Source organism: Vulpes vulpes, chromosome 4 (assembly GCF_048418805.1).
Source record: "Vulpes vulpes isolate BD-2025 chromosome 4, VulVul3, whole genome shotgun sequence".
Taxonomy (NCBI): domain Eukaryota; kingdom Metazoa; phylum Chordata; class Mammalia; order Carnivora; family Canidae; genus Vulpes; species Vulpes vulpes.
Genome location: NC_132783.1, coordinates 24026094 through 24053018, shown reverse-complemented (window position 1 = coordinate 24053018; position 26925 = coordinate 24026094). Strand labels below are relative to the sequence as shown.

The window sequence follows — 26925 nt, the reverse complement described above, 5'->3', positions numbered from 1 at the left end:
CACATTTCAGATTCAAAGCCTGGATTATAAACCCGAGGGGACACATATGAGAGCTCTCCCTACCTTTTTTTTGAAGTTCTCTTCCAATTCCAACCTGCAGGAATTAGGTGGACAAAGAAGGCTTGGGGCTATACACACTGATAATTCATAAGCTGTCATCTGATTGGATGAGGATTGTTGCTCAATGTTGTAGAGCACTCCGAAAAGGTATCGCAAGAGAACAACGTTCACTTTTGGCAGCTGGGCTAGAAGCCTGAAGTCAGAAAGATGCACTTTTAAATAAGGCAAGTCACTGCACTTAGCAGCTGGAAGTATAGAGATGGAGAGCAGAGAACATCTTTCTAGATCTAGTATACAGCCTGCTGTAGCAGAGTTCCAGGCATGAACGTATACAAAAATGTTTTACCGAATTCAATTTCTGAGCTAACCCACTCCGTTTAAATGTTTGACAAACTTTAGGTTATGCCACTGGCTGTTGATGCACTGGCATCTCTTTGGCCACTGACTTTTGTCTACCAGTTTCATATATTCAGAAGTTATACAATGACTAATGAGTCAATGTTAATAAGGTCAGGAGAAGTACAATAATAGCCATAAGGCATGTCTGTATTCTGAAACTGCCCTCCATGGGTGACAAGAATTGAAACTATGTGGCATTGAATGTTATTTTAGTGGTCAAAGTGGCAAGAAGTAAACCAATATATTCCTAATAGTATATTGGCTGTATTTCTGAGCCATGACCAGAGTAGAGTAATTATTGCATCATTACCTCTGGGCTGCATTTATTTTTTTCTTCTCTGTCACTTCGTCAAGAACACGAAGCCATTTTTCATAGAGGTCCGATGAAAGTAAACTGCCTTCAATATTTTCAAGAAAATCCTTATGTGGATAAAAGAAAAATACACACAGACACACTCACATATACAAAATATATATTGGAAATATTACAGAGAAAACACTTAGTTGCAAACTTCAGTTCAGTCTTACTTCCGTCATAGATACCCAAACTGTGACCCACATGGAACTCTGCTCTGATTCTCCATTGACTTGTACGTGCAAAAGCAGGTGTGTGGATTTTCTCCAACAAACATGAAAGCATCAAAGCAGAGCCTAGGCTTCAGTGTAAATGAGGACAAAGCTCCCTTGTATCATATAGCACTTACTCTTTTGTGTGCTTTTCTGCAAACTACTACATAAGCTACTCTCATAATTGTATCATTCTTCCTTTCCTGAACTATACAAAAGTAGAGAGTCTAATGGCAAACTCGTGATGGTCCTGAGGATGTATTCATTTCTAGTGTAGGCCAATTCTCCAGATAGTTTGGCATGATACTATTCAGGCCAAGGTTGCAGAGTCTGATTCTCCACAAAGATTAGTCAACTTTAAGTAGGGAAAGCTTCAGGAATGTCTAAGAACTCTATGCACACGTGGTCACCATCTTCCTAGTCTGTGCCTATAACACGGGAATAGAAAAGACCCTATTAAACCTTGCTAGAAACATCAATTCCATGTGTGCACCTTCAAGAGGGCAACACTTATCATGCTATTCGAGTACCTAATGTATCATCATTCTTTCCCCTGTCTCTTGATGCCTATATATATATTTAGTGGTGTGTTTTACTGGACCTCAGTGTAGTAGTGGTCAGGGACTATTGGTATCTTTCATATAGTTGAACGAAAATGAGGGACAAGAAAAGACCAAATGTGACAAGGAAGGACCACATAGGACCTTGATTGTAAGAGTGTCATCATTACTGCCTTAACTTAGTTTTGTTGAGAGCTGATAGCAAGTGCCAAGGTAGATGGATTAAATTCTCTATTCTAGTTCTCACTTCTTTCTCCATTCCCATTTTAGCAATAGAATGGGATATCTGTGATGTAGCTGTATAATTTCCAAATTAATATAGTTCTTGAGTTGATCTATTGAATTTTCAGAATTCCAATCTACTTTTGTCTGTTGCACCTACTCCAAAAGTTAGGTTTATCAAAACTGGCATGTAGCAAGAGCTGGCTAACATGTCGTTATAACCTTGGATGGTGGGCTAGACATCACAAATATTAACTAAAGGATGCCTAGGATGTGGTGAAAGGAGACACAAATGGCAAAATCATTCCTCCATGACTTATAAAGTAAAAGGCATCAAGAAACAGGAGACAATGCGACAATGATGGTTAAGAATGATTTGGTCACCTCACTGAGCCTTTTTGGATTCCTCATAAAGTAAACATTTGCTTACTATTGTGAAATTCCCTACCTATTCTCAAATTTTTCGTATGATTTTTCTTTTGGAAACTGCCTTCATTAGGATCGTGGTGAGGATGTCATCCAAAGCAGGATGTTTGCTTTGGTAAATATTATGTATGTGTGAGTGTATATTTTGAAATTTCTTAGTATTAATAGTATCATATTAGTATTAGTATTTTGCATGGAGTCCTCAGGTAGGCTGTTTGTGGTGAAAACAGAAAGTATTTCTAATGTATGGGGCTTTTAACTCCTACAGTAGCTTCCTTAAATTTGATTTCATGAAGTGTTTTCCAGTTTGACAAGTTCTTAATCAGTTATGCCTATGTTGGTTCCTGGGCAATCATAATGAAAGACACCATCACAGCTTCAGTTACCCATGTGTGGTAAAGCTAGACCTTTCCCCACCTTTAAAACACATGCTACCACATGAACAGATTTGCTGTAACAGTTAACTCTGTCCCCAGAATTTAGTTTCTCTTTTAGGATTCTGCAGGATTTTATACAGGCTGATTTTCTGAAGATGCCTTCCAGGAGTGGTCCTTTCCGATTGATCACGGAAAGCATATCCTGTAGGAAAAAAAGAAGAGCATATACATTTTGTATCCCAAGCCCAGAGCAGAAGCTTGCTTCCTTTTAGAAAGAGCTAGGCTATTGGATGGTGTACGGTTTTAGAGCTGGAAGGACTAAAGTCAATTTAGATTCTTTAGTCAATGTCTCTCTATAGTTTCTACCCAAAAATCCACCGTACAGTCATACACTGAAACATTGTAATCACTTATTTTAATCAGCTTTTTCATTGAATTTGCCCTTTTAAATCAAACTTCTGTGTTTCAAGGCCTTTGTGGAATCCTCGCCTGTCTCCTACTTTACCAGTCTTGGCTCCTTATTCTCTTACATAGATGCTCTTCCCCCAGTATGGAAATCTTTTTGCCATACTCATTTCCCATTTGTTGATTCCTCTTTAAGTGATTGTATCCTCCATTCCAACTATCTCTATTTCCCTTCTTCCTTAAAAAAAAAAAAAGCTCAAAAGCTCTCTTCTTATTATCTGATTACATTTCCTTCATGAGTCTTTCACTGTCCTTTGCTCTATCTTCATGTCCCCTCCCTGCAGTGTAGAAAGATAATAAGGGCTGGAGTCTGATAGACCAAGGGATCGGAAACCTATTATGCTTCTGATCATTTGTGTGACCTGGGGCAAATGTGAACTGTACTGAAAGCTAATTCATTTGTAAAGTATGGAGGATAATAGTTCTAGCTACCCCCTAAAATTGATGTGATGCAAGGACGGGGTAGTAGCAAGCATGGAACTAACGTGGTTAATTTCTTCACACCTAGGATAACATTCCCAAATGTAGTGTAGGGTTGCAGAGGTCCTGGGTACTCAGGAAATTTCCACACTGACAATTCAGTACACCGATTTGAGATAACAAGGGCAAACTCTGTGGCTGTCATTTAACATCCTCTTTTAGAATTAGCAGATTCATATATGCCTCAGGATGAGTCTTTATGCTTAGGTAAGATGTTTTCAGTTGTTAGATTAAGTAGACTCCGTTGAAGGAGACCTGAGACTACTGTGAGTTCAGGAAGACAACAGCAGAATGTGAAGATGATTCATGCACACAGAGTCCATTTTGACTGATCTGAACAGGCCTACATGGGTCTCGGTGGAAACAAGTGGAATAGGCAAAACGTTGTTCTGCTGTATTGGCCAAATGACTCTTCAGTAGGTAAATCAAATGACACTAGCAAAGCTTCTCAGCCAAAGCCAGGGACTGTCTAATGATTTCTCCATTTGAGGGTAGGTTTGCATGAGAACACTTTGCCTCTCCAAGGTCCCTCTCCTCAGGAAGGTAAAAAAAAGACCAAACTGAGACCTACCAGTATTGGGAAGGGCAAGTTGTCCTTATCACATATATTTGTGAGTGAAACCCCAAAGAGCTGTTGTGGTATTGCCGATGGTGCAACTCTGCACTGGTTTTTCTGGCAAGTGCCAGAGCGCCGCCAAAAGGCCCAGTCTCTGAAAGCAGTGCTTTTCATGGTCTGGCCTGAATCTAAGGAAGAAGGGAGATTAGTGTATTTTAATTCACTTAGCATTATTTTCACCATTGCCATTTTGCAGCGTGTTCGTTGTAGTGGCTAGAAGAGTGAAACTGAGTCATTTGTTGTGTAGAACTCTCCACGTCCTGATGTTGGCTAACAGCATCCTCATGGCATTGATAAGTTCTTGGTCATATCCTTCAGACTGATGGTTAAACCTAGAGACTCGATCAGACTCAAGGTGAGTACTCCCTGTGTCATCAGTTACTGCCAGTTACAAGGCATCAGGAGGCACTGAACCTGTAGATGTGTTTTCTACTGGAGTGATCAGTGGGTTCAGGTGTCAGATCTGATTTTAAAAGCTAGAAGGATTTGGTATGCAAATCAGGCTGAGTTTGGTAATCCTCTGCTTTCACAGCCAGTCTCCCCTCAGCCCCAGATTTCCTCTTTGGTTTCTGAGTGCTCAAGTTTCTACCATCCAAAGGATCTGCTTCTCAGGACACAATCTGCCTGAGCCCTACTTCTATGTTCCTCTGCTCTGGGCCATCTTCAAGGATGACTTGCTGCAGTCAGGGTCCTTGGGATGTTGTCATTACATGCTGGCTATGTGGTGGCTGTGTTTTCTTGTCATATCCCACTAACCCACCCAGAGATGATGTTTTTGGTTAAATAGGTTTAACATTTACTGAAAGGAGCCTAAACCACAATGAAGTGTGGAAACCTACTTCCTCACACACACACTCAAACATATATGTAAATATACATCTACACACAAGTCCCAGGCTTGAAAGAAATCATAGAAGCGAAAAAAACAATGAGAGGTTATGAATGCACTTATAGAGGTTATGAATGCATATATATATTATATATATATACGAAGGCACCAGTTTCCAGAGATGATTTTTAATTACTCAACATTCCCTATGAAGGAAGAGCTTTCCAAAGAAAAGGTGACCAGCAGTGAAAAGCTGAGTTCAAAGTTTCTAGTGCTCAGCTGTGAATGTTTTCCTTTGAAGATTCCTTAACATTGCTTAAATAACTGATTTTTGAAGAGTCCAGAGATGAGCCAAGGTTTCGAAGGATAAGCACATGAGGAACATTTCACCAAATAACCTTGAACACCCGGCCACTTGGCTTTTCTGGGATGTAGTGAGTGCATCACCACCTCCACTCATGTGGGTGCCAGCACTGCACCAGAAGCATCCTGGTCCTGCCACTTATGAAGCTCAGCATTTTAAAGCTTCGGTTTGCTCAACTTTAACATAAATGATGCTACCTACAACTCGTTAAACTAAATATATGATATACTACTCAGCACAAGGCATGGCTCAGGGCAGGCTTGAAAGTGCTCTGAGGGTATAGAGAAAGACAGGAGTTAAAGGTCTTCCCAAAAGATTTAAAACAAGGAAACAACCTTCATAGAAATGAGTTGGGTCTTGATGTCAGACTTTTGAATTTTTCTAAGCTTGATTTTGGGTAGTTTTTGCATTCTTTCCTATACTGTTCCTCCTCATTGATGACAATAAGCTCACCCAGAAAGAATAAACTGTGTGTCTGAATTGTGTTTAAGCATGGAGACATGAGCCAAGGGAAGGCACTTGAAGAAAAGCAAGCGGCTCACCTCTCCCTTGCTTGTTCTGGGCTGGGTGCCTGGGCTTCAGTATGAAATGGATTTGCATCTCTGTGATCTTCTGCTCCAGAAGGAGGGACTCCTGAGTTGGGGAAGGAGAGATGGAGTCCTCTGCTTCCTTTGGCAGTGCTTTAGTAGATGGAAGATGGCTCATTTTAATTCCATAGGGATGTTCATGTCCTGTATGGAAAGAAACCTGAATATTTAGGATGATGGTGATGGCTGTCATCAAACTACCTGAGTGTAAGCATCACCCTATTTGTATATGTTGGTATTCTTGTCATCAAGAAAAAATTTGTATATGTTGGTATTTTTGTCATCAAACCAAACCTGAGTGTAAGCATCACCCTATTTGTATATGTTGGTATTTTTCTGGGACTTCTAGATAAAGAAGGCTGTGCCTCCTCAGTGAGCATCATATGCACCCTTGTGGGAACACCTTACAGAAAGCGTGTGCCCAAGGGAAAGATTTTAAGAAGAGAAAACAATTTAAAGCATGTTACTTTGCTTGAAATACATATATTCATGAGTGCAATAAACAATGCTGACTTTTGCTGGGTAACTATCTGAGAATGTTGAAGGTTTTCTAGTTTGTGCCTTGACACTAACTACATCTATACATCGTAGGCAAATTACTTGACCCCGTCGAGCCTTACACTAATTCTTTGAAATGCTTGTCCACACACAAACTTATCAGAGTGAATATATTAATAAGCATTGGTGGTTAATATTCTTATTTTTTACTTTTATTTTTTGGTTAATAAATTTTTAAATATTTGGAGTATATATATAAAGAATTGCTATCTTCACTATTCTCTCCAACAGAATGTCAGTCGAACAGATTTTTTGTTCATTTCCTTTTGTCAATTCTCCAGCCAGAGCTACTCTAGAGTAATGGGATGGGTTGCCCTTATGCTTTATGGTTCCCTTCCACTGCTGCCCTCCCTCTATGGGGTGTCCTGCCAGGCAATGATCAGAAGGAAGGGTGTGCAGAGTGGGAAACCCAGAAGCAAACTGTAAAACGATGGTTAGAGAATAGAAAACCACACCCAGAGCTATCCAGAATTGCCTGCCAAGTGATTTGTTTTGCTCTTTTATGCTTTAAATTGTTTTTCCTCTCTAGAGAATTCTCAAAGACCCTATGAAATGATATGGATTTCATTTTTTAAGAATAGAATGAAAATTCTCATTCTGTCATTCCAGATTTATTACTGAATGTACCTAAAGGAGCTTTTGCTGTTCTTTTCATCCGTCATGAATGCAATGTTCACAAGAATCACAGGGACTTCGCTCCATTAAGGAAAAAGAAGCTTCTATGACAGCAATACAACCAAACCAAGATAACCAGGAGTTAATCCACAATTGAGAATTGAGAGTATGTTTTAAAAAATGCATTTTTGAATGCTCTAATGGATCATCATGAACGACAGGCTCTTCAGATTCCTTAGAGCTGCGTTCGTGTGTGAAGCTATTCAAAGTCTCAAAAGTTACCATCTACATCATTTTATCTAAATTAATGCACTTTATTAAAACATATATAAGTATTTAACTTTTTTCCTTTTTACTGCTAAGCAACTATTTTTTTAGATTTTATTTATTTATTCATGAGAAACAGTGAGAGAGAAAGAGGCAGAGACACAGGCAGAGGGAGAAGCAGGCTCCATGCAGGGAGCCCAACGTGGGAGTCGATCCCAGCTCTCCAGGATCACACCCTGGGCTGAAGGCAGCGCTGAACCACTGAGCCGCCAGGGCTGCCCCTGTCCAACTTTTACAAAGATGTCAACATTAATTCAAAACAGGAAGTGGTACTGAGGGGTTTTGTTCTCAGTGATGAGCTTTGTGACTCTATAGTCTAAGACTGGGAATGTATATTTTGCAGAAAGAAATTGGTTGTTTTTTAAAAAAAGGAAATTGGTTGTTTAGATTTCCAGATTATTTGAAAAAGAGTTATAGCTTCACAGGTTTATTAAAAGGATAAAAAAATTTCATGTAAGAAGGAATGCTTTAAGATTTCTAGAAGAGATTATTGTCACCATTACCATCCATTACTATACTTCAAGGCCTGCTACCAATCCTGTCTTCTTTTTCTTTTTTTTTAAACCCTTCCATTACTGGAAACATTAAACAATTTTGCTAATCCAAAGATTTTTTTTTTCAGAGAACTTGTGCTAATAACTATTTTAGAAGAGGTGCAATCTGTTTATCAATAACCTTAAGAACAGTGATGGAAAAAACCTGAGAAACAGCAAAGTGCAGGCGATTTCATCAGTGAAGATGAGAGGAGTTTAAATGTGATTATCTCATTTTCCTTATGGTGCAGAGAAAACTGGGCACAGGGCAGGGGTGTTAAATACATATCTGTACCTGGATTCAGAGACATAACTGGATTTTAGAGAATTCTCACAAATAGAGGCTTCTTAGCAGTTAGGAACTAGAATTCAAAATTGACATATGAAAAATAAATGTATGGGAAAAATTCCAATCCATTTTGCTTTCATACCTAATGAGTAAATAAGTAAGTAAATAGTAAATAATCACACTTTTTCAAGACAGCTCTGTTTGTCAGGTAAAAAGAAGTAGAAACAAAAATTTATATTTCTCTCCCTCACTAAATCATAGCTGCTGAATGAAGAGATGTTATCAATGCCTGGGCAACAGTACCTGGTAATTCTTTATTAAACATGTGAGTGAATATTGCATGTGATTTTCACTTTTAAGGATTTTGAAGCTTAAGAAAGAACAACCATTACTTTGAAACTTAGAGTTACAATTTTGAACCTAATCAATCCCATCTTAGATTTTCCCTGACACTTACCAATTAGTGGAAGTTTTTCCTTGCCAGAACTCGCCCACAGCTGGAAGTCGTTCTCAGAGCCCTTGGAAACAAAAAGAACTAGGTGTCAAAACATATCTTTCACAGTACTTGAAGAACACATTTCCTTAGCATATCTGTGTTTCCAAAAAGAAAGAATTGGGGCCAGGATAAATGGTATTTGGTCCATGGAGGTAGCTATAGTACTTGTTAACTAGTTCCCCTCACAGCTTCCAATAGACTGTCCCAGATTCTTGCAATTTTTGATAAAGACCGGGAAACCACAGTACAGCCAGCCCCTCACTTTGTGGGTGGCCCATGGTGTAAGAAATGAGATTTGTGTCCCTTTACTATGGAGTAAAAGTCTCATCTCAGAGTCCTCTCTTCTGCTGTCTCTAGACTCCTTGGATAGCGTTGGCCTTTGTCTCCAAATGTCCCTGCCCAGAGATGCATGTTGTCCAGAGAGCCATATACTCTGCTATGACTAATCCTGAGCAAAGTAACTTGAGAGGCATCAATAGCTCAGCAGCCCTGAGCCAAAGGAGACAAATGCCCAAGAGACATTGAGGAGATAGTGGACGGAAGTCTGCCACTGGCTTTGGGGCAGGCAAACTCCACTTTAGGGAGAGAAAGGATGAGGACTCTAGGCAGCATGTCAGATGCAGAAAATGATTACTCCCAGCACAATTATTGCCCAGTAATACTGAAAATCCCAATTGTTTGAAACAAACAATTCTAAATTATAAAGATTGCTGAACTATTTTAAAGAGTCTTCCTGGAGACGAAAGCAAAAAAACGTTTGAAATGGAATTATTGGTAATAGTTATCATGTGCCCTTGACTCCTGATTAAAAATCATGGCCTTCACCTTATGAAGGAATGTCATAGGTATGGGCACAGACACAGATACACACACACACACACACAGCTAAATCTGCTCAAGATTGTGTTGCAAATAAGAAGTAAGAGCTAATAAGGTAGGGTAGGGTTTGGAAATGCCATGCTGGAATCCTTTAAATCAGGTTTACATAAAGCCAAATAAGCCCAGTTCTTTATTAAAATAGAAATTCTTTGCCTAGTGACATTGATCGCTTTAAGTAAAGAAAATCACAAACATGAAATAAAATGAGTTAAATCATTAGTCAATCTCCCCACCTTCATCCCTCAAACCACTCACTCTCTTTTCCAGGATTTAATTCTTACTTAGGGTTTCTATATCATACAGGTTAGAAACGTATGTAAAGATGTGCTTTAGTCAGTACATATAAATTCAATTTTATCTTGGATGTATTATTAAATGTTGTTTGTACAGAAATCATTGATTTCTTCTGCCAAATTCTCATTGCTCTGAAATTTTAAAGGCCTATATTATACCATTGGCTCAGATAGAATTTACAAACCATCTTATGATTATGTCACATCACATTTACAGAGGATTTTGGATAAGAAGCTGTGCTTTCCAAGTGCTCCCTTTGGTTCTCTCCATCTATCACTGTCCCTCTTTTTTCCCTTATAAAACCTCATCCTCAAATATATTTCTCTTTCATAAAAAGAGATCAGCCCCAGATCCATGGTCTTATTCAGAACTTGTCTTTGTCTTTACCAGTTGCTAAAGGGTATGAGCTGCTTCATCCTCAGGATCTGCATCAAAAGGAGGTAGCTTGTAGCCATGTAGTCTTTATGTCAAAATGTACAACAGAACATGTAATTTAGGATTCATTAAACAGATTGAGTCCTTCCTTGTGTGATAACTAGGGTCAATAGGGATGGAGACGTATCAGAATTGAAAACACAGAAAGAAGAGTCCAATAGAGGAGGAAATATTTAGAAATTTAGAAACAACAATAAAAAAGAAACTTAGAAACATCTTTATTGTCTGTATTTAAAATATATACAGTAAACTGCATATTGTTATTAGCACTCTAAAATTATAGTCCAATTTTAGGCTATAACTTTGAATTTGCAGAAAATTTCAAATGGGAATATAAGAATAGCACTCATGTATAAGCTAATACTATAGCTTCACTGCCTTCAATTTCTAAAGTTGGAAGGAAAATATGAGTATGTTATCCACAATAATCAGCTGTCTTATGATGGGAGGTGCACAACACCTACACACACACACACACACACACACACACACACACACTCACAAAACTCAAAAGTCAAAGTTGGTTCGTAAACTAAAAATAGATAGTAGGCAACTTACGGTTATTCCCAGCATTGTTAGTAACATGTTGATAGTGTCATTTGCTGTGTCGGAATTTGTCACTGTTACAGTTACGGACTGTAAAAAATAAATAAGAAAAATTGCTACAATTTTTTTAAAATTTAAAGCATGTGACCAAATAATTGTCAAATTATTATCCATACTCCAAAAGTAAAGCTTGTTTCCAGGTAATGACAAAGTAAAGCACGTGTAGAACACGAACCCTTAATTATATTTTCATTTTTTTATATAACATGAAGCTAGTAGGAAACATGTCAGTAAAACATATATTTCCCTCCAGGAATTTGTGGCATACAAAATACAGCAGCTGAAGCAAGGAAGAGAAAAATTGAGAATTCTAAGAGGGCACATGGGGTGACCCTCAGCTCCATAAGGCTATTTCCAAAATGGTGGGAGGGGGATAGTATTAAAGGAAGGCACTAGATACTTTCCTCTCTTACTGAGTTGTGTTTGTATAGTATGGCTTAGTTCCTTTGTTTGTTTGTTTCTGGGGTTTTTTTTTTTTTTGGCTTAGTTCCTTTGTAATTACATAGTCGGTTTCAGTAAAATCAGGTAAGAACTGGCTATGAAAGACACTTTTTAAAAACTACTATTTAGTCCATATTTTCTTTGTCAGGCATCATGGTTAACTAAGACTTCCATTGTTGCAATCTCTTAAGACTGATGAATCTAGGAAATGAGACTGGAAATGTTAGAAGTTGATGTTCCATTCACAACTCTGCCAGCAAGTACGTACTTCTAATACCTCTCTATCAGACCATACATTGAGAAACTGCTCCATACAACTAGGAAAAGTTTAAAGAAAATTTTCTGAAAGGGGTTAATAGCAATCTGAGATGGATCTATAAGACTATCTGAATTACAAACTATCTGAATTACAAAAATTACGAAAGTCATATAAGAGAATATGTAACCAGAACATTTACTATGCATACAGTTTTTATAACATGTTTAGGCAATGGGGCCTGTGTCCTTCGGGAAACAGTGCATAAAGAAGAAACAGCACAAGTGGACACCCACAGGCCTTGAAAATATTAAAAGCAAAGTTAAAAGAAACTCTTTCATAAATCACTCCTTGTCCTTTCATTGTATTTTTCTTCTTATGAATTGAATGCAATTGCTTGATATCACAGATGGTCCCAAAGTAATTCAATAATCATTCAAATAGCAATTCAAATAGTAATTTAAGGGATGTATGTATATTTTCCTGCATGTTGTAGGTTCTCCCAACAGACAAATTCCATTAGATAGAACTCTCTCTAAACAAATAACTTCAGAAAAATAAACTATTTTTTGAAATAATTCAAAAGAAAAAGAAAACTTAGGTTATGTTCATGAGTCAAAACTGTTACTTAATATATGAAGAACCAGGAAAATGAGATCAATTTTCAAGAGCTGAAGCCACACCTGAGATGATCTCGATGCTTAGACTATTAGCCAAACACAGCTATTACAATAATGCTCAATGATACAAATGAAAATATGTTCACATTAAACAAAAATAGAGGCATCATAGTATAGAAATAAGAAGTATTAATGACTTTTCCTTATTTGAGAGGAAAAATATTTAACATAGAAATTTTTATCGGAAAAATATTTTTATTTATTTATTTTTTTTGAAAAATATTTTTAAAAAATTTATTGACTAGGCTACATTGCATAATGGAGATGATGAAAAGAAGTCAGTGATTTGAAAATAGATACTAGAAATTATCCAGTGTGAAGAAGAAAAGGGGGGAAAAGATTGAAAAAAAATTACAGAGCCTGAGGGATCTCTGAACAATGTGAAAGTGTCTGATATGGAAAGAATGGAACTGTCAGGAGGAGAGAAAGAGAAATAATGAGGAAGGAAATATTTGATGAAATAATGATTAAAATTTCCCAAATTTGGTGAAGACATAAATTTACAAATTCAAGAAATTCAGAATATGTCAAATAGGACAGATTCAAAGACAACCATGCTTAGGAACTTCATAGCCACTCTGCTAAAAACCAAAAATAAAGAGAAAACTTGAAAGCAGCTAGAGAAAAAATGACAAATCACCTACTGAGGATTAATGTTTAATCACAGACTACTCATCAGAAAGCATCAAGACCAAAAGACTGGAACATCTCTAAAGGACTAAAAGGAAAAAAATTTGCAAACAAAATTCTACACCCCCAAAAATATCCTTCAAGAGTCAGTGTGAAATAAAGCCATATTCAGATAAAAGAAATTAAGTAAATCTGTTTGCAGCAGTTCTGCACAAGGAATGCTAAGAATCATCTTTCTAGGATGAAGTGAAACAGTGCAGTGGGAAACTTGGATCTTTAAGAATGGGTGAAGAACATCAGAAATGTTTATTTCACCAAAACTATACCTCAATAAAGTTGATTTTTAAAAATCTCAAGGTAATTTTCCAAGGAAAGTTCTGAATGTAAACCACTGCCACAATTGATATCAAAGGCAGAGACAAGAATGTGCTCTGCTGCTAGAGAATTCTCTCTCCTTCATGCAGTGCATCTAGCTGGCACTTAACAACAGATCAAACTATTTGCATGGCTTTTGCTTTAGCCAGGAATACCTTTTTTGTTCCACCTTCAAATGCTGTTTTGTGTGATCTAGAGCTACTTCGAACTATAACAACAACCACAAAAAATACCATTTAAAGATACCCAAAGTATCTTGTTCATCACTGTAAATGTCTTGGTTACTGTACTACAATTTCAGAAATCAAATTTTACACACAAAACTGGGCCAATTGGTTTGATTTTTTCCTCCCCACAGTATAAAGAAATTGAAATAGAAATATGCTGATCCCTTAAAAGTGTCATCCCTCTTAGTTCAATTCAATCCTGATATTCCTTGGAACAAAAGACTTTTTGAAACTCCTCTGCATTTGACATAACTACTCAATAAAACACCTGATCCTTAAGTGGATCCTGTACTAGAAAGGAGACATTATTGAGGTCAACTGACAAAATGAGAATGGGAATGGCAGAGTAAAGTATTACGCCAAGGTTAAATTCACTAAAGGTGATAACTGTAGAATATCTTTATTCTTAAGAAATGCTTAGGTTTAAGGAAAAAGGGCTATAGTATATGTATGACCCTCAAACGTATGTATACACATACATGTAATAGACACAGAGAAAGAAAATAAATGATAAAGCAAATGGAATAAAGTGTTACCAATAGGTGAATCTGGATAAAGAGTATACGGGGTGTTTTTTGTATTACTTTTATATTTACAACTTTTCTCTGAGTTTATAGTTATACTAAATAAAATATCTGGAGGGGAAAAAGGACTGTGGAGACAATCCAGACCATTCTGTATGTAAGTGGTGGCCCTTGGAAAAAATGATGGTTCCTTCTAAATCACTGTATTACAAGCCACTATAAGCAATTAGAAGGATCCAGAGAAATGTCATAGACACATAACATCCAATACTCTTTCCTTGCTTAAGCACTGTAGTATGTATTCCTCTTGCTTCATGTTACCTAGGACACAGTTTTTAGGTCTATAAAGAAGTACATGGAGAGGGGGAAAATACATTTTTCCTCATGGCACTTTTCTAAATATTCTCTCTCTCTTCCTACCTTTTGCTCTCTCCTTCCTCTCTCCCCAACTCACTGCTTCCTCCCTCTCTGTGTCTCCACCTCTATCCCATTTTTTCATTCAGTCAGAATTAGGAACTCAGAATTTAATTGTTGGTCTTAAAAATACTTACACAGGCACAGTTCTTGATGTTCTCAGTGAAGATTTTGAGGGGAATGCTTTTTGGCTGCTCCTTCTCTTTGGCTAGCATGATGTACCTAATCCAATTCGATAGTAACCCAAAAGAGAGTAGGATAAATTACCTTACTTTCATTTTTTTTTATTTTTTTTATTATTACCTTACTTTCAAATCAATTTATGTTGATCATATTTTCAACATACTTCGTTATTTTTAAATGCATATAAATAAGCTCAGCAAAAAAAAATTGGGGGTTGGAAGGAAACATGCAAAAATATTTCAGGAAAATAAGCTGTGACTAGGAAAACAATAGATCACTCTCGTCATGTGAGATTTGACCAGCAGATCCAGGCACCAAAGCTTTCCTGCCTAGACCGGAGGGCATACTAGCACCTTCAAATGTAGGAATGAGAAGTTGCTTTGAGCATTACTTGGTAGGGTAAACTGCACTTATGGAAATTTAATATATGTTTTGAGAATAATGTTAGCTATAATCATGAGGTTGGAAAGTGGGGGAAGATGAGAGTAATAACCAGAATTTCATTAAAAAAATAAGCAATATATGGATGTAAAGGAGAGCAGGTTATTTGTAGTAATGGGCAGGGTACAATTAAATAAGAAATCATTGGAGGATAGTGTAACAATTCGTACTAAGGGGAGGGAACATAGTTTGGGGGCACTGCTTTGAAGAGATCTACATTTTTTTCATCATGGGTTAAAGACTTATAATATTACACTGACAAAATACCTTTGAAGGTAAGAACGCCATTTTTCCTTTTGTTCTGAAGAGCTGCAATTTAAAAAATGAGAAGAAAAAAATTGAGGAACGTACGATACTCCTACTAACATATTAAGATCACCACTCCAGACTAAAAATATGAGCAGCCCGTTGTTAAGGGATGTGGATGTGTAAATTGTACTCCCCTTAGAGTGGTTTTGATGGACTCCACTCTTCTGTGAGTGGTATTAAAGCAATGGGAAGTAGATCCTAAAGAGGGAGAAAAGTTGATTTCAAATCTGAAAACTTAATTGTGACTATGTGATGCAAGCTATGAGATCACGGGCACGTTGTTAACCACTCTGATATTTAGTTTCCAGAACTGGAAAGGGGTTAAATTATAGCTCAGAGTGTTCCTGCAGCTGCAAGGGCTATTCAGATATAAAGAATATTACCATTCAAATTAAATCACATTTAAGAAATTTAGCAATTTGATGGAACTGTCTTGGCTCAGAAACAAGAATATCTTTTTTGGAAAAAAACACCTGTAATAGTTTTATTTCCTTATGCATATGGCAGATTGTAATATGTTAAATTAGTTCCTAAAAACCTTATTCTTCATCACTGTGATCTTCTGAGAAAGATCAATCCCCTGATGCAAAATTACTAAAGATTAATATTTTCTCTGCTAAAATTTTCACAGCATTTAATATCCAAAGTTGCAAATGTCTTAAGGCTCATTCACACGTGGACTTATCACTTACCAGCATTCTTTTTTATTGTGGTAAATTACACATAAAAGAAAATTGACCATTAGTGACCTTTACTATATTCATCGTTCTGTGCAACGATCGTGACTGAACATGTTTATCACCCCAAAGCAAACATGTGTCTATTAAGCAGTCACTCTCCCTTCCCTCCTGTCCCTAGCTCCTGTACCACATTTTGTATATTGTTGATAAAAACTTGGTTTCTTCTTTCTTTCTTTCTTTCTTTCTTTCTTTCTTTCTTTCTTTCTTTCTTTCTTTTGGGACAACTACAACAGAGTGAGGTTCAAGGTCTCCTCTCCAAGATCCTGCCCTCTGATTCCCAGGAGGTATCTGCATGTTTAAATCACCGGAATAGATTTCTTGAGCAAGTACTATTAAAGGGTCCCATTAAATTTGAGAAATTGCTTTTACACTCCCAAGTTAATTCCCTTAACAACAGTATGTAATTATACAAATAAATTGATCATGCCATTGAATACTAGGTTGCCTGAATTGCTGTGTACAGATTATCTTAGTTGGTAACGATCTGAAACAAAATATGATTCCATTGAGGCACTAAACTCAGATTATTCATTTGATTCCATTGAGTAGAGTTTAGTTGTGTAAGACACATTCTTAGGCTGACATGAGGATGGGAATGTGGCTCTCGACCCTGGATATCCTGAGCAGACACCTCTGAGTTTACAGGGATCATGCCACACTTGCATCTCTGTTTGAAACATCCACACCCCAAGCCTCATTCCTGTTTTACGCAGTTGCACTTAACACACTGCTTTCTTCTCCTCACCCCACTCCACCAAAATCTCGCAGGTCATCATAAAGGTAAGACAACAAAATTTGAAAAACCATTGATCAAAACCGAAGGAAATTACTCCAGTAGTTCCCACTATACATTATCTACTTGTTTCCTTGTGGATATAAGCACCTTCTTACGCAGAGTACAAGGCAAAACAAGTGTCATGGGAGGTCAAGAAGTGAGTCACCAGCTTGGTAGACAATAGATTACAATGTTATCCTTTTCAAGCCATGTAGATACAGGACACCAAGGCATCGGTCTTACCTGAAGGTGGCCACGAAGTTCACCGTGGGCCAGCCCAACACAAAGGACCTCCCAGAACGGATGTTGGCATCTCCCACTGTATCCATGCAGTTGGCAATCCACATGGTGTTCAGTGGTATTTTCTTTTTTATCTTAAAGTTTTTCTTATACCTAGAAAGATCCCAAACAAGACCTCTGTTAGTTCATTTCAAAAATGTTATGGGAGCAGCTGTGCTCTTTAGAGACCAGTTCTCACTGCTCCAGGGCAAATCATGTCTCCCGCATCTCTATTACCCTCTGTGCACACACAGAAAATGGTTAGATGGGCCTTTGCAATGTGTGTGTTGAGCAAACTCTGGCTTGGAAACCTGAAAACACTTCCTCTAAAGGCAGCAAATAGCCATATTTTTGAATGGTGAGTATTGAGTAACCACTGTATATTTTAGAGCTTTGTAGGAAAACCATTAATTCATTTTCTATTGCTGGATTTGTTACTTATTACAGATAATTTTTATGGCTAATATTGCAGTTAATTATTCATTTATGACTTGCATACTTCAAAAAGTGTTTGAGGGGCTGAAGAAAGGTACCTGATACATGACTTATAAAAACAGTTATATGCTTTTTTTTTTTCTTAAGAGAGACAAACCAGGGGCACCTGGGTGGCTCTGTCAGTTAAGCATCCAACTCTTGGTTTTGGCTTGGGCCACGACCTCAGGCTCTTGAGATCATGCCCCTGTGTAGGGCTCCCCATTCAATGAGTCGGATTCCTCCCTCCCTCTGCCCTGCCCCCCACTCATGTTTACTCTCTCTCTAAAATAAATAAATAAATAAATAAATAGATAAATAAATAAATAAATAATCTTTTCAAGAGTGTGAGGAAGACAGATGAAATCGAAACAAAAACATAAGCTTGGATCAGAAAGATTTAAAAGTTACTTTCAACGTTAATTTACAAAATATTTTCTAGCCTTTGAAGCATAGGTTATTTTCAATTTCCCTTCTTAAAATTTTGTCCATACCATTTTCCCTTAGATTCTGGCTAAAACAAAAAAATTGTTAGCCTACAGACTGAGCCCAACTGAAAAATCATCCATCCATCCATCCATCCATCCATCTGTCCATCCATCAATCCAAGATCAGTGGTCCGGAGGTCTTATATGTAAGTCATGGATACTTCCCGTTTCTCTGAGGAGTAAGAAGGGGTGAAATGGGTTTTTGATAATTTCTGCCTAATCCTCTTTGACCTCAAAGATGAAAACCACCATTGATTTATTTTGGTTGATTAATTGATTAATTTGGTTAATTCATAACTTTGACTCGCAGGTGGGCTTGAGATTTAAATAGTTACAAGTCCTATAAGGAATGCCTGGGGAACGTGGATCCTCCACTCTGGAACTCCTTACTATTCAGAAACACATGTGGAAAACACTGAACTAAACTGAGATGAAAGCCACCTCATGTGCAAAAATCCCTATGGCTCCACTGATTCATGGAACAATTAGAGCTAAACTCTTCAGTGGGATTTATAAAATAAAAAAAATCTTTTAGGAAGCCCACTTGAAGGATAATCTAGATTCAAACTTAGGACACAATGAATATAAATATGATGGATAACAACATCTTTCCACATTTTTTTAATTTCAACATTACAACCAAGTGCCTGTATCTCTGTGCTTGGAGATTTTTATGGAACATAGTCAATTAACAGATAAAATCATTTTTCTAGATAGTAATTCCAAAGGCATTGTCACGTCAAAAATATATGGCCAAGGGGAATGATAGACAGGTATCTGCTTGTTCTTACACATTTTTTTCTTTCTAATATAGGTATCTGTGTATATACAGACCCCTAAGATCCTGTGTGGAAACTTCCAAATACATTGACCTGGAAAAATCCATCCAATAACTTTAGTTCAATAAGGCACCAGGATTAGTTGAACCAAGGAATTTTCCTAGAGCCCAGTGTGTGGTTTCTACTCTCCTACAACGTTTTGAACACTTATCATATGCCAAGCTCTGTTCTAAATATTTTATAAATATAAATATAAAAAATTTAATCCTCAAGCAACTACACTAGATGGTCTCTATTAGCTCCATTTTACAAATAAGGAAACTCACAGAAAGTTTAAATAAATTGTCAAATGCAGGAGACAGGGTTTGAACCCAGACAGCCTAACTCCTAAGCCCATGTTTGTAACCACTTGACCGTGAAGTAACCTTTTCATCTTTCCTACCCTCATCCTCATTTCTGTCCCCAGAGCCATCAGGTTTTCTCGTGGGATTTACACTGGGAGTGAGAGGATAAATCTCAAGGCATTATATCAATAAAACCAGTTGCTAGCTTGGAAATATTTACAACGTGTACAACTAAGCTTTATACTTCAATAGATTCTTCTAAGGTCTTACTGTGTTTCTTTACTCTCAATCACTGACCCAATTGGATTATCTCAGCAGAAATTAGAAAGTGTTAATCTACTGTAAACTGACTCAAGAAGAAGAGGAGGAGAACTGCAGTTTTTATTTCTAAAAATAGTCATTTATTATAGTTGTATTAACATGATGTCCTTCTTGCTTTCCACTACCTTAATCTTTATGCCAGAAGGTAAGCCCCAGTGAACTGTGGAGTTTTGCAGTATTCTAGGGAGATTTCCTCTGTTCTAAGATAGAGGCATTCTCTTACAAATGTTGGGAGAAGGGGTCATAGTCTATTCTGTAACTATTCGTCATTTCACCGACAGTGAGTTAATAGTCATCTTCATCTTTTGACCAAATTAAATTCATTTTTTATTTCATTTCTACATTCCTTAATAACTAATGATGAGGAATGTGATGTATAAAAAGGGTGTGATCTAAGTTCAGTCCCTTTTTCTAAATTATTCACGGGTCTCTACTAGTACAAATATCTTAATATTTTATCAAATAGATACTATTCTCTCTTTCTTAAAGATTTCATTTATTTATTCATGAGAGACACACACAGAGAGAGAAGGCAAAGACATAGGCAGTGGGAAAAGCAGGCTCCCTCTGGGGAGCCTGGTGGGGGACTTGATCCCAGGACCCCGGGATCATGACCTAAGCCAAAGGCAGACACTCAACCACTGAGTCACCCAAGGGCCCCAAGTAGATACTGTTCTTAAAAATAAAATAATTTTTATTTCAATTTTTAAAGTACTTTAAAGTACTTTAATTTTTAAAGTAATTTTTATTTGAAAAATAACTTATTTAGCATTCTAATGAATATCAAAAGTGATAAGGAAGGTTCCATTTGACTTCAATTCTTGCAAACACAACTTTCTAGTGTATGAAAGAAGTGACAAAAATCCCCAAACAATTTTCACTATTATTAACATCTTGTACAACTAGAGAAATAGAATTTCTTTGTGAAGAAACAAACATTTAATTCCCCTCATTGTTACACACAAGCCAAAATTCACTAATTCTGACCGAAAAATTGGTAGAAATTAATCAAGTATTTATTCAATTTCTGTTAAATTCTGTAGTGTCAACCTAAAGATGAGAGAGTCTCCAGCTGAAGCCTGAGGGTGAGCTGAGGTAAAATGGAACCTGGGTCACCCTACCCCCTTTTTATTGCTAATTGGAAAAATTAGGCACTAAACTCAGATTATTCATTTGAATAGATTGATTGAGGGTATTGATTTCTCCATGTAAGACCAAGGCATGACAGGGATTAAATATGTTGGTTACTTCAGGGGCTATTTCTTTTTAGTTTTTCCTTCTAGAAAAAAAGGTAAATTTTTTCATGTTAACAGTGATCATAAATATACCCAAATATTTACTATGGGAATGATCTCATAGTAGTTTTCTAAAGATTGTGGCAGGCATTAAGTGCTGCCTGCTACTGCTATGGATGAAATGGTGTCTCCCTCCCACTGCTTTCCTGCCTTCTTACCATAAAGCCCTCTCTGCCAATATCATCATGTTTGGAGATAGAGCTTTTGAAGGTAATTAAGTTTAAATGGGATCATCAAGGTAAGGTCCTAATCCAGTAAGATGGATGGTCTTGTGAGAAGTGGGAGAGATCTGTATGTGTGTACATACATGCATTGAGGTAATGCCTTGGGGCACACAGTGAGAAGGCAGCCACGTGCAAGCAGAAAAAGAGCTCTCACCAGAACCTGACCATGATGATATCTCAAACTCGGAATTCTAAAATCTGTGTTCTCTCTATATCAAAGACCTTGGCTTAAATATGAAACTCAAATGCCTGTGATCACTTACATTTTCTAATATTACCAATGTATAATATAAAGTATATAAGATAAACTTTTGGGAACCGAGTCCCTTTCAAAGAACATTAACAAATAAATTGATAAAGATTTTGTCATATAAAAACCCTTGAGTAGACATAAGGACATATCTCAAAAGCAATATGTGAAAGATGAAAAATGTTCAACTTGTTTTGTCTTAATGAACTATTCGAAATAAAAATTCAGCCCTTCAATAGAGGCAACTCTCTAGTGGAAAAACAACACTATCTTTATATAAAAATCTTTTTAGCAGAATATCGTAGGCTCTGTAAAACCCGCTGAGAGGTAGGCAGCACCCAGGAGAAGAAATAGCTCTGGTAAGAAAAGGAAAGTCTTCTCCTCTCCCTAAAGGCTATAATACTTACAAAGATGAAAAAAAAAAAGAACATATTCCCCTTACAAATTGAATATGAGTGGTCTGCAAGGTCCTAACAACCAGGAAATGAGTTTGCTATTTGTTAGCATGTCTCTTGGGCTAAGGATGGAAGGGTACAACATGGTATGTGAGGAAGAACATGGCCTTGTGATGAAGGCAGGCCTGGGTAGGAATCTCTTGCATGGTTTCCCTATGTATGACTGGACCATTTCTGAGACTTCCTCTGTCCCCATTTTCATCTCTGCAGCCTGTTGATGATAAAAAATATGGGCCTTGGAGTGCTGTGAGAAAAACTTTCTTTATGCATGAGAGATACACAGAGAAAGGCAGAGACATAGGCAGAGGGTGAAGCAGGCTCCCTGTGGGGAACCTGATGTGGGACACGATCCCAGGACCCAGGGATCACGACCTGAGCCAAAGGCAGATGCTCAATCACTGAGAAACCCAGGTGGGTGAGGCATCTGTGATGTTCCTAGTGTGGTTCCCAGCATGCATCCCGCATATTTTGGTCTCCCATACTCACTTTGGTTAAATAAAGAGAATGGTAACTAGTCTGCATTTTTAAAATAATGACATGGGCCTCTATCAAGAGGAAGAGAGTCTTTCATATGGACCTCATGCCAAGGCCTGGACATCCTTTTTCTCTTTGGCCTCCTTATGACATCACCACCCTCGAAGTTACATCTATGGGCAATTTCCCTAGTCTCAAATATATTTTACTACTATCTTTGCCTCTGATTTTTTGATAGCTATATTTCCTTCATTTTTCAATTCGCTAAGCGTTCTGATCTATTTGTTACCAAGCAGACTGGAGTTAGTTGTTCACTCAATGTAAAGGAAGGGTTGCTTTCAATAGTGAAAGAATCTAGGTGTTCATGGAATGTTGTATGAAATTCAGGAAAAAAGAGAGAATAGAAATGGTAGCACCACATAGTGAATAAAAGCCTGTGCTTTGAAATAAATAGACCTGATTTCAAATGTAGACTCTGTCCATTACTAATATGGTAACCTGGGCAGATCCATTAGACCTCTGAGCATCAAGGTTCTCCAATATAAAAATACTCCCATCTCACAGGGTCGTTGTAAGGTTGGACAAAATTAGGTACATAAAGTTTTTTAGCATAGTATCTGACATGTAGTAAGCCCCTGATAAATTACTATTAATGTAACTCAGATGAGTATAGCATTTTGCCAAATTATTACTAGCATGTCTTACCTATGACATGGCATAACTGGGATCTAGGGTGAAAGCAGTAAAAAAAAGAGGGAGTTAGTTTTTTCGCAAGACCATAGCTTCTTGATATTTTGTTTGTGGGAGTGTTCTTTGTCTTCCATGTTTTGTGAATAATGCAAACAGAGATGGAGTAAGTAAACAGGTGACCTTCCATGAACTGCTCCCAGACGTTTATTGAGCAATCATCATGTTCTAGACTGGATATTCGATGCATTTGTGTTCAGGGTTGAGAGGAAAGTGCACACAGTCGATTCTTTCTCCTAGATTCCATCTATCTGCTCCATCTTTTTTTTTTTAAAGATTTATGTATTTATTCATGAGAAACACAGAGAGTAGAGAGAGAAGTAGAGACACAGGCAGAGAGAGAAGCAGGCTCCCTGCAGAGAGCCTGATGTGGGACTCAATCCTGGGTCTCCAGGATCACGCCCTGAGCTAAAGGCAAAGATAAACCCCTGAGCCACCCGGGTTAACCTGCTCCATCTTTCCTTTTTACTAAACTGCTAAGATAGAGCCCTGATACCATCCATCAGGACTATGGCCTCCCCTAACTACTCTCCCTGCTTCCACTCTTGCTTACCCATCCATCTATTATCTAGCAACAGTCAGAAAAATTTGCTAGAAATATAAATCAGATTTGGTCAGTCCCCTAGTTAAAAATCCTTTGGCAAAATATTTCCACTTTTTTACCATGGCCTGTGAAGACCCTGTGTGACTAGACCCCGTGTGACTAGACCCCTGAGCATAGTATCATATCTGATAGCATGGCCTATGCTCTGGGCTCTAGTCAAATCAGGCTTCCCTGAACCCCTCTCTCTGAGGGGTCAGATTGTACCCACGTAGGCCTGCAAGTCCCTCAGCCTCGACGGCTCAGGCACATTGTCTGGGAATGTGGCTGCTTCTCTTCTCATAGATTTGGTTTTAATGCTCCACCTCAGAGAAGCCCTCCTAGACTATTCCTCTCTAACACGTTCCCACCCTCTCCGCACAGCCCCCTATCCACCTTCTATCAGCAGCACTAATCATTATCATTCCCCCTCTTATTTTGCCATTTGTAAGTCCCAGGCAGGAGAGACATTGGCCTGTCACATTGGCAATTGTATTTGCTGCAGGGACATGACACAAAACAAGACCTCCAGAAGTACTCATGGAATGAAGGATTCAAGCATTGGCAAACACAAAAGGGAAAAAATGTAATGTTTTCGTATAGTAAGGGTTAATGGGAATGCAATTTTTTGGAGAATCACAAGAGCACGAAACATGGTACACCTACTTGGTATTAGACATCAGTAATAAATCGCTGTACAAGAAAAGCTGCCACTTCTTCCTCCTCCAGCCTTTCTTGAGCTCAACGGGACCATGGATGAGCAGGGTACGAGTGGCACCCTCAGATGATGTAGTGCTTTCGCTGTGGGTGTCCACCTCCACAGACGAGCTCTTCCTACAACACATCAAACACAGAGCAGCTAGTTACTGGTCAAATACACAATATAGTTTAATGCCAAGTTTCAAGGTTCACACAACACTAAAATGTAGTCTCAACCCCCAAAGCAGAGCTCCAGAGCTCAGAATCAGGGATTCCTGAGTTACCGAAAGCTATAGAAAGTGGTGAGGTCACTTGGAAAACTGATGCAGAGGGAGGACATTTTCAAGGACAAAGCCCTTGGGCCTGCCAATACTTAGAGGTGTGGTGGAGAAAGAAGCAAAGCTCATTGTGAGCCATTAGGTAGGCAAAAGCCAAGAAGCCAAAGGTAGAGCACATTACAAGAAGGTGAATGAACAACAACAATAAACAGGACAACTTGTGGCCTAATATAAAATAAAACAACGTGTGAAGAATCAATTACAAATTGCTTTTATGTTAAGATAAAATGAAGATAACTGAAGATCCTGGAAGTTGACCCCCATCTTATCTAATTCAATATTCAAAATTGGGGTAAAAATTCTCAAAGATCAGCAAAAATATTGGAAACCTCAGAAAGTTTCTGCACACAAGAGTTTAGCTATTCCTTGGCTGAGCTCTGACAGGAATTCCTGGTCAAAATAGGTACTAAAACAACACAATTGAACAGAATGTAAAAATTCTTTCATAACTAGGACAGGTATTTTCAGAGACCCACTGAAAATTCTGTCTCATGGAGAGAGAGAGTTGGCTCTCTCGTGGAGCCAAGAAAGTGTCTCCGCCTCCCCCAAGGATGTATAAAGCCTGCTCCCTTCTGCTCAGCAGCACTGAATCTTAAGAACAGGAGCAGCTTTTCAGGAAGCTGGTGCTGAAGTGACTACTTAGTTTCTATGTATTAGAGGAAACAAAAGAAAACAACAGTTCCTGTTATTGCCGGTCTGTTTGGATGATCAGAAATAGTGTATCAGAAGACTACCTCATGCGCTGAAGCCTTGAATGACCACCTGTAAGCTCAGCATGCTTTCTGATTGACGGGAACATCCTTTTCTCTTCAATTCGTGGGACGGGAAATCAAGGGAGTCTACAGCACTTGGCAGAGTACTGTCAACTGCTTGAAGCCTCAAGATTCCGCAGCGGTCCGAGGTCATTGCCATTATGATGTCACAGATTCAAAGCTCATGCTGTAACTGCCAAACTGACATACTGGTTTCCTTTTCTTGGCCTCCAAGTTTTGATTTTTTAAAAGTAATCATTTTATTTTGAGATAACTGTAGATTCGTTTGCAGCTATAAGAAATAACACAGGGAGATGACATCAGTTTTTTTTACAGATGGAGTCTTCCAGAGACACTTCCATCACCACAAGGGTCCTTCCTATTCCCCATTTACAACCACACAAATTTCTTTCCCCCTCCACCACCTCCTTAATCCCGGGCAATCACAAAATCTGTTCTCCATGTGTAAAAGGTTGCCATGTCAAGAATGTTATACAGATGGGATCACATAATTTATGACATTTGGGGATTTGCTTTTTCCCATTTGGTGTAACTGGAGATTCATCTAGGTGGCTGCAAGGATTCACAGTTCATTTCTTGGTGTCCCTTAGTAGTACATTATGATATGGATGTATCACAGTTTGTGTAACTACCTGTTGAAGGAGTTCGAAGTGTCTGCAGGTTTTGGCTGTCACTAATAAAGCTACTATAAACATCTGTGTACAGGTTTTTGTGTCAGTGTGAAGTCTTCACTTCTCTGGGCTAAATGCCCAGGACGGGAAGAGCCAGGTCATATGGTAGCTATTTTGTTGTTGTTGTTGTTGTTGTTGTTTTTATATTTTTTTCTTAGGAACTGTCCAACTGGTTTCCAGAATGGCTGTGCCATTTCACATTCTCCCCAGTACTGTATGAGTCGTTCAGTTTCCCCCCATCCACACGAGCATTTGGTGTTGTCATTTTTTATTTTAGCTATTCTGATAGCTGTGTAGTGTGATATCTCACTGTGGATTTCACTTGCATTTCCCAAATGGTTAGTGATACTAACCATTGATTTGCCACCTGGACATCTCCTTCAGTGTCCAAGCACCTACAGGAGCCTGTTAAAAACATGTTACATGAAGACAGTGTTCCCTTTCCACTAGGAAACTGATGATTTTACAGATGATGAGGCTCCTGCGCATACAGGTTGGGCTCTGAATCCAAGCAGCCGTGACGTAACATGAAGGATTCAAATCCAGCTGACTCAGGAGGTCACGCAGCTTCCTGTGAGGACCCCCCACCCCCACTCTTCCCACATGGACAGTGTCTTTCTTTGACAACTGTGGAGGACTGAAATTTGATCCTACAGACAAAGTTTGTGGTTTCTCTTACAGGCTCCTGTAACAGGCATGTGAAAACCTATCTTTTATGCCCCACTAGACTCTAGGGACCTCAAGGAAGGAGTCTATGT

General features: G+C 38.1%; 1 protein-coding gene across 1 annotated transcript; it reads right to left on the bottom strand.

Annotated features, from left to right (window-relative positions):
• Positions 1-24: 24 nt before the first annotated feature.
• LOC140598724 (rho GTPase-activating protein 20-like) lies at positions 25-25608 on the bottom strand. Its single transcript, XM_072757251.1, has 12 exons — positions 25458-25608; positions 24353-24520; positions 17223-17372; positions 15423-15464; positions 14669-14753; positions 10937-11014; positions 8732-8792; positions 5908-6096; positions 4128-4300; positions 2652-2813; positions 770-879; positions 25-253 (listed from the first exon to the last, which is right to left on the bottom strand). The coding sequence occupies exons 1-12, from the start codon at positions 25520-25522 to the stop codon at positions 25-27; spliced, it is 1512 nt and encodes a 503-aa protein (XP_072613352.1). The 5' UTR covers positions 25523-25608.
• Between the last annotated feature and the right edge of the window lie 1317 nt (positions 25609-26925).